At 45.7% G+C, this 9007-nt stretch overlaps 1 protein-coding gene across 1 annotated transcript in view; it reads left to right on the top strand.

The window, feature by feature from the left end:
• The first annotated feature begins 2532 nt into the window (after positions 1-2532).
• The window catches only part of LOC149357335 (luciferin 4-monooxygenase-like), an 81887-nt gene continuing 75412 nt past the window's right edge, over positions 2533-9007 (top strand). Inside the window, exon 1 of the mRNA XM_089576566.1 lies at positions 2533-2655. Coding sequence (XP_089432692.1) covers positions 2533-2655 — 123 coding nt within the window. The remainder of the gene's footprint in view (positions 2656-9007) is intronic.

The following is a 9007-nucleotide window of genomic DNA, read 5'->3' as shown; positions in this document are numbered from 1 at the left end:
AACTCATCGCCCGCTTGCCCCTGAGCAGTCCGACAAAGCGGGGATGGACACGGCTGATTTGTCCCTCCCTCCTGAAGAATTCATCGGTGGCCGGGGTGTGCACTGTCTGCCTCCGTGTCGCTATCTCTCTAGAGATCAAAGAAACAGGCACACATCTCAAGACGGCTCGAAACACATGCTCGCCGGTGCCGCTGTATGTCTGCAACGACGCGTCCTCGGACGCGGCACTTTGCAGATGTGAACCAAAGCGTGGAAGCAGGGCCGCTTTTACTCTTTTGGCTGAGCGCACCGCCGCCCCTGACGTGCGGCCATCACTCACGGTTCGAGTGAGTGATTTTCCAGGGGGGTGCAGCCGCCCCCCCTTGCCCCCCCCTCCGGACGCCCATGCCCCAGGGCGCTGGATTATTACCACTGCTATTCCTCATTTACATCAACGATCTTTCAGTAAACACAAACGCCAAATTAAGACTGTTCGCGGACGACTGCGTAATTTACAGCCCCATTCGTGATCCCACCGATAGTCACCTACTACAAAAAGATATTGACATAATAGCCACATGGTGCGACCGATGGCTCATGCCTTTAAACCTAGATAAATGCCAACTGTTGTCATTCTCTCGCAAACGCGCAGTTATTCATCATTCATACAATATTAACTCAGTCCCGATTGCCTCAACAACGTCATATAAGTATCTTGGATTACATCTGACATCTTCACTATCTTGGGTGAACCATGTCCAAAGAATATGTTCTGATGCCTCCCGTGTCTTGGGTTATCTCCGACGTAACCTCAAGTCAGCATCTCCCGAAGTAAAAAAGCTTGCTTACCTAACATTTGTTCGTCCCAAACTTGAATTTGCATCATCCATCTGGCATCCCTCTCAAGCGTACCTTAGCACCGAACTTGAGGCCATCGAAAACCGCGCGACCCGTTTTATCACCTCTGAATACTCAAAAGAAAGTAGCATCACTGCACTCAAACATTCTATCTCCCTCCCCACACTTGAATCACGCCGCATCATCTCACGCCTTTGCCTACTACACAGCTTTTTCTACCATCCGATATCAAAACATCCCCTGCTGAAACCACCGATCCGAACTTCCAGTCGCCTCAGCCACAGCCACCCCATAGCCAGCATCAAGAGTCGTACTTTAGCAATGAGCAGTTCCTTTTTTCCTGACGCAATAAACCATTGGAATGCCCTGCCCAACGACATAGTATCATGCAACGATCGCAAATCATTTCGCGCGAAACTCACCAGTCATTTTCAGAACACGTGAACCATTTGTTGGCCTTTACTTTTTTTCTGTATTTCCCTGAGTTTTTCTTGTATTTTTCTGTGCTTTCTTGGCTTCTCTTGTTTTTTTTTTATATATAACCACTTGATACTTTTTATCTTTATTTTTAGTGTTTGCAGTTGCAGTGTTTCTTTTATTGTCTATGTTTTCATCATGAGTGCGTTCACACAAAACAATTTGTAACCCCCTCCTTATGTAATGCCCTCGGGCCTTTAAGGACGAAATAAATGAAAAAAAAAAGAAATTAGCAAGCATCGTGACACAAAAATTGTGACACTGAAACAGTTGCGGCAGTATTTTGTAAATACCTAAGATTTCTTTTGTGTCATGTCATGTCAATTTTGTCGTGTTATTTCCTGTCGCATTCGAGTGTGATATTCAATTAAGACATATTATTAATTTTATTACGCTTTGTTCAGAATTTATGTTGTAATGTTAAAAATCTGATTTTTTTCTCACTACAGACTGCGATACAAAACTTGTTGGCTCATTTGCGTTATGTGTCCTTTGCATTACATCTGCCTTCTAGTTTTTCCTGTATACATGCATGTTGACCATCACAAATATGATTCAGTGTGAAGTTACGACAAGTTGTGTTTCTTACCCTGTGTTTGTGACCTATTATTTCATCTCCACCGTTTTGTCGTCTCTGTAAAGCCAGGTAAAGGTTTAAGTGGCCACAAGCTGCCCAGAGCTGCTTTTAGCCCTGGAAACCTTCCCGTCTGATTTGAAGGATAAAAACTAAACTAAATGTACGTAGCTCTGGAGCCAAGTGAATTCAGGCTTGGGTTCAAGTATATTTCACCAGGCTTGCGTTCAGGGAATTGTACATACATGACGTAACGGTGCTTGATCTCGGCCTCTACAGACTCTATTTTGTCATGGAAGTGCATAATCGGAACGCATTTGTAATTAATAATTATTTCGTGAACAGGTTTGTGCAGGTTGCTTGCGTTCAAGGATTAATAGCGTTGCTGGTCTGAATGATGAAGAGAATACCTCTGCCGTATTTTTGTAGCTCTGTGTAAAAATAAATCGCACTGCTTCCAGGGCATGTAAAAGACACGACTGAGAACAGCATACAGCTTGTGGAGGGTCGATAATTTTATTTTCACCTATATTTTGCCGTAAGAGACCTTTCTTAAGCAAAACTCGCAATTTCTATCAACATATCTTGCAGAAGACTTCGAGGCAGCGCTGCACTGAAAACCAAAAGCGGAGTTGGTGGCCACCATGTCTGTGATTATTGAAAATAACGTTGTCAAGTCTCGTATACAAAGCTCCATCATTCCCGACGTCAGTTTTGCGTCGTTCTTCGCAGATGTCTGCCAAAGATATCAAGATCAAACTGCGCTGGTAAGCTGAACATTATTTTCATTATTAACGTTTGCTGCGTAGTGGAATAAGAGAAAATATTTATTGACTCTTACGAAAGACACTAATGGGATTGCAACGGTCACTTCAGTTTCTTGAAAGATAGTTAACTTCTGCAAAAGAAGAAAAAGCCCTCACTGTCATAAAAAAAAACATTCTTGCAGAAAATGAGGAAAGCGAGCAAAGCGAATGAAGAAAGCGAAAAATTAGGTTTTAGGAACACTTTAGAGACAATAAACCTCAAGAAATTCGTGCAAACTAATTCTTGCTGAAAGCTACAAACTATTCGCGCCCACATATACTATACTCGAGTTTCTGAAACGTATACTGTACTCATTGAGCGCCTGCATTGATAATATAGTAGAGCGCAGTGTCCAAAGTGCATTTGCATCGACAAGTCATTCAATAAGCGTAAAATATGCGCTGTTATTTTACGTAAATCACTTCATCACCAGTAAGTTATTCACAAACATGTTCGGTTATTTACTAGCGCAGGATGACAAGTCTTCGAGACAACTTGTATGCCCATCAAAGAGACATGCTGGGAAAAAAACATGTTTTATAAATCTACATGAATCTTAGGGCACAAGGTTCTCATTCGTTCTCAGAGCCTTCAAGCCAAGCAATTGGCGTACTATACATTGCTGAGACATTTTAGAAAACATTTTGAAGACTAGAAACTACTGCACATCTTTCTTTATCGCTCTGTTAATATATTTTTTCCTTGTTATCAAAATGCGAACATCACATTTCAATTGATCATTTTCACGGAAGGAAGGTGCTGCACCTAATTAAGTTCTTTTATCTCAACAATGGCTAATACGGGTTTTGTAATATTCATAAATGTTCAACACGAATCGAATATTATGCATTGAATACTCTTGTTCGAATTGCTTGGCCTTCTATGCATTAGTAATACACGAGAATACACATATACTCGAGCCGTATCGGATATCCGGAATTCCATTCGCAAGCAATTGGTTTCTTCTTCGGAGGCACAGCTTCCGAACTTCGACTGAGACGCAAAATCTCGGAAGCCACTTTTTGCAGGCATGACATGTTTATACGATATATTTCTTATACAACACAATATTTTTGCATAAAGTGTGATGTTCTGTGCCCCTTTCTTTAAAATGTCACGATTCCTGCCACAGGAAATAGAAAACTGGGGCTCCTGTTTTTATTATATTGTCTGCATCCCATCAGGACCTTTAGCAATAATGAAAACAAAGGCATGGTGTTCTCTTAAACTGATTATTTTCAACCATAGATGTCAATGATCCTAACCTTGCGTTTAGCGTGAAGGCGTCGGTGCAACAAAGTCACACGTTCTAGCGTGTCCATATAAAACTACCATCCTGAATAGATGAATCTGCGCCTATTTATGCGGTAAATGATTAGATGTTTCAGACAAACTATTTATATTCGATTTGTATTTGAAAAGTGTTTTTTTTACTACAGTCCTAACAGTTCAGCAAAAATATCCTTTGAGGAGGAGGAGGAACACCTTAATTTTCAGAAAACGGCAAAAGGTCCTCAAGGGTGGGCTACTACTTGTCCACGAATCCACGGCCCTGCGTCTCACAGAGAGCTCTGTCTACTAGCCATGTTTGGCCAGGTGGTTGAGCGACTTGCAGAGCGGCCTCCCATGAGGAGGGGAATGGGTTGGGTAAGGGGAGAATTCCCATGGGTCAGGCCTTGGCCGTGCCACATGTTGAGCAGAGGTGGAGGGTCGAGGTAGGGTGGTATCGATGAAGGAGGTAAGGTAATATGTAGCGGTTTGTCTGAAATTGCCGCCAGACTGCACTGCATTTTGAATCTAGTGTACTGGGAGGTGGTGGGAGAGTGAAGCGGCTGTGTTTCTAATGAGTGGCGATTTGGTGGTATGTGAGCTGAGCCTGCGTGGGTTTGGGTGTCCGATCTTCCGGGGGCCGGAGGGATAGTTCTCGAGCCAGCGCATGAACGCGTTGATTACCGTGGATCGAGGAATGCCCAGGAATCCGCGTGAGGGTTTCTTGCGTAAGCGTCTTCCCTGCTGCAAGAATGCATCGGGTGGTTGGTGTGATAGTGCTTTGCTGGTAGTTGCGGTACGCAGCTTGTGAGTTGGTATACACATGCACTTAATGAAACGCGTCCGAAATACCACTTGCTTTAGCTTCTGCCTTTTCAACTTGTCGGCTGTTCAAAGGCGCAATGTCATGTTTGCTCATTCTTCGTGCTTTCGGAAAGCGGATTGGTGAATTTTTTACGTGCAGCGTAAATTTCCAGTTTTCAGAACGAACGGCCCAGACGACCGCACACTCCTGGAGAAAGTTGGAGGAATACGGAGCGTAGTTACGCACGGGAGCGAAAAGCATGTTTGGCCCTCGGCGCATTTTCTGTAAATTAAAGAGACAGCGGGCTCGAAGTCGTCAGCGTAGCTTTCCCACTGCCACACTTAGGCTGTGCAGGTGATTCCAATAAGCTATAAAGATGGACACGTCACGCCGTGTTGCTCTCCTCTGCCTGGCCGCTTGCAGCCGCCGGAAGTGCTTTCACATTTGCGCCTTCGGAAATAGCAATACATAAAACCTAAAACTCAAAGTGATTGTGAGGCTTCAGCACTACACCCACAGGTCGGGTCCTATATCCTCATTATTTTATTTTTGTAAACGTACTCCAAGCCACACGCAGGAAGGGGACTAAAGATATACGCACAGCCCAGTTTCTGCGGACGAAGTGAAACAAATAAATACGTAGGTTGCAAAAAGCCTAGTCAGAAAGAAATGGCAACGTCGCGCAATAGTCATACAAGTAGCATATGTAAAAAAAAGCAAACAAGTTAAATTCACGGCACTTACTCCCAAACTAGGTTTGAGAAGCCGTCTAAAAAAGCATCTAAACACATGCAGGTGGCATGATTCGACAGCAGGTACCAATCGTGGAGGGTTTGAGGAAAGAATAAAAATTTAATGTGTCAGTATGAAGTCCGTATTCAAAGAACTGCTTGCTATGTTTTGATCTTGATTTCACGGCTTTCAGAACTGTCACCTGCTTATGCTTGTCTATCCTCAGTTCATCGTTTAAAAGAACAGAAAGCAATTTAAATCGCAAGAATTTGGCACTATTTTGGATCTATGGAACCCCAGCTTTGCACAAATGGTTTATTTGGAAATAGCTGCTACCACACTGGATGCATAAGAATCGCATCGCTTTCCGCTGCACGCTCTCCAGTTGGGCGATACAATGGTTAGTAGACGGAAAGCAACAAATGATGTTATATTGAATACACAGCGAACGAGTGCACGGTAAGGTGTCAGCTGAAGCGGGTTTTGGTGAACGTTTCGTAGTGAAAGCTACATGGGCCAAGAACTTGCGATTTCGCTGTGGCGGTGCTCCGAGGAGACACAGATACCGACCTTGAGCTGTTGCATAGCAACCGCCGCAGCTGGCGGACGCGGCGCGCTTGCCGCGCCATCTGGCACGACGTCACACCGCGCGTCTCGCCGCGGAGCCACCGCCCCCGTTTGGTATGACGTCACACCGCCTGCCTCGTCGTTGCGCTCGCCTCCGCTCACTTTGCCAGCTGTGTCGCATGCGTGATATCATGTCGGAGGATTGAAATGGTGAGCTCGCGTGCGCCGCAGCCACAGTTGAGACGGCAGTATGGACGGCGACAAGTCTGCTGAGCAGAAGGAGGCCTGGAATCGCCATCTAAACGAGATGAAGAAGAAACGAATCGCCCAAGAAACATAGGAACAGCTCGCCGAACGACTGGCTAAACGCCGTGAATATGCCGCCGCGAGACGGGCACGTTTAACGTCGGATGTCTCGACCGCTAGCAGCAGCCGGAGGAGGGGCCTGCGTCCTGCTTCACTGAAGGCGGCCCTCGATGAACGATGGAATGCGACCAAGGGACTTCAGCGGGCTCAAGAAACGGAAGAATAACGTCCCGTTCGTCTACAGAATAGGCGTAAGAGTGACGCGGCCCGAAAGGCGGCAAAAACAACACAGCTAGACAACCAGACTAACCTGGACTTGCAATCAAGATTACCCAAGGCTGACCAAGCTATGCCTTAGCTTTCGCTACGTATATCCTGGCATAGCCGAGCTACGCCACTGGCAATTTTTGTTACTGAATACAACTGTAGAGTACTTTAGTTTGTGTACAGAAAGTCTTTCTGTTGTATTTTATGTCAGATGGGACTAGAATTTCTTGGTGTTAGTGTTCATCTAATGTTTCCCGTGTCTTATGTTCAATTCAATCAGCGAAAATTAGTGATTTCTAGTGATTATCATACAGGCAGTCGTATCTCAGTTTGGTGTGGCTTGCCATTCTTAGCATCATTCAGAAACTTGCAAGAATGAGGTACCCAATTTTCATGACATGTGATATCTTTGTACGTAATGCGGCCGTCTGTGGACATACGGACCGTACAATTTATTTGTTCCGCAATGTCACTGTTGATATAAGGTTAAGGATAGGAGCTAAAACAGTCGGAACGTCGCCATTTACTTTCTAAAAAGTTCTTTCGACTTGAGAGAGAAGCTTGTGAGGATTGTGTGGTATTCCTAGAGCTAAAAAGTATGCGCAGTTTCTGAAATCATTTAGAGTGTGATACGCGGCAAAAGGCTTTGACCAAATAAAGAAATAATATTTTAAATCGCCCATGGTTGTTAATAGTTATGGCGAGGTCATGTATGCTTTTAATTAATTGTGTGGTAGTTAACAAGCCTTTTCGGAATCTATGTTGACCGCTCCAAATCAGATTGTTCTCTTCTCCGAAAGTTACGTTTGTAAATAATGCACTCCAGAAATTTTGAAAGTTGCAGTGATTAAAGTGGGGCGATCATTTAAAAGGTTAGCGTAGTCACCTGATTTCTCATAGATGAGCCCTAAATAGTTGCTTACGCAGGCGGTATATCTTGGTTTCGTTAGTTTTGGTACATGGGGGTTGAAGGTCCCAAACCCGCACAGGCTATGAGGGACGCCGTAGTGAAAGGCCTCCCGAAATCTCGGTGACCTGTGGTTCTTTAAAGTGTTCTGATATTGCGCAGTGCACGGGCCTCTATAATTCTGCCCCCATCTGAATTCGACCGCCACGGCCATGATCAAAGCCGTTTTTTTCGGGTCAGCCGCCCAGGGCCATAACCACTGAGACACCGCGGTGGCTTGGACGGCATATCTTAAGAAGGGGTTAGGTATATTGTCAGGCCCGCTGACTTTCTTACTCTCAACGGCTAGCAATAAGGACAGGATTGAGCATTCCGTTAAAGTGGAGTCTACTGGTGCTGTCACAATCAAAAAAGCGTGTGCCGGGTTTGAGCGGTTGGCAGAGGTGAAAACGGATTTGAGCAGCCGTTAAAACCTTTCGTCCTGTGTAAAGCATCACTCGGCGGCTGACCATATTTCTTCGGCGGTCTTAAGGTATCGCCTTAATTAAGGTAAGGCTGGAATTTCTGAGAAGCTTTGCTAAAATTACGTATGGCGACAATTAGGTTTTTTAGAGCGCAGCTCTTAAGCGCCTGTGTCTGCGTTTCGCGGCGTCGCCGTCGCCGTTGTCCGGTGTAACCAGCAGTGGACACCCTTTAAGCTGCGAAAGCGAAGGAGAGGGAGGTTGGAAAGGGGAAAGTAAAAGCGCAACCTCCTCCCCTCCTTAGCAACCGGCGCGCCAGTGGAGGGCGCAGCTGTGCATAGCAACCGTGACGTCACACAGTAGCGGTAGAACGAGCGCGCGCGCGTCGGCGGTGGCAGCTACACCGCCGCTCCTTCGCCGCACGCCTCGTGGCAGTCGAGTGAGTGAGACGCATGGCTCCGAAGCGGCCCAGTGATTCCGCGCCAAGCGGTTCGGAGAAGCGGCAGTGGGTTGACCACAAGGCTTTCGCCAAGCACACTTTAGAATTTCCAAAGTGTAGTCGGTATTTTTTTGACGAAAGGATGAGCAGTATCTGTCTCCCACACCTGCGAAACCAATAGAGCGGGGGCTTGGAAAGCAGAGGGTAAAACTTGTAAATTGATTTTTGAGGAAAGGAAATACGCAGTATCTCTCTCACACATCTCTGTGGGCACCTCAACCAGAGAAAAGGCGCATAACGGCCCTCATGGAACAGTGGGCACCTCAATCGTGCTTTAAGTTACGTGGGGGTAGTGACAGATGTGCGCTGCATGCTTTGGCATTGACAACGTTGTGTCATAAACGCTGCCAGGGTGGCAGGGTGGGTGGGGACTTTATTGTAGATATAAAAACAAGCGGGAATTTCTTGGCACTTATGCGGGAGAGCATCCCGTTGCTATCGCTCGTAACGCCTCCCTCGGCTGTGACAACCTCGGAAAATACTTGCACAGGCCTCGTCT

Source organism: Amblyomma mixtum, chromosome 3 (genome assembly GCF_055824585.1).
Source record: "Amblyomma mixtum isolate Tamu chromosome 3, ASM5582458v1, whole genome shotgun sequence".
In the NCBI taxonomy this organism is placed as follows: domain Eukaryota; kingdom Metazoa; phylum Arthropoda; class Arachnida; order Ixodida; family Ixodidae; genus Amblyomma; species Amblyomma mixtum.
Note: the sequence above shows the minus strand (reverse complement) of the source record. Positions and strands in the feature narration are given on the sequence as shown.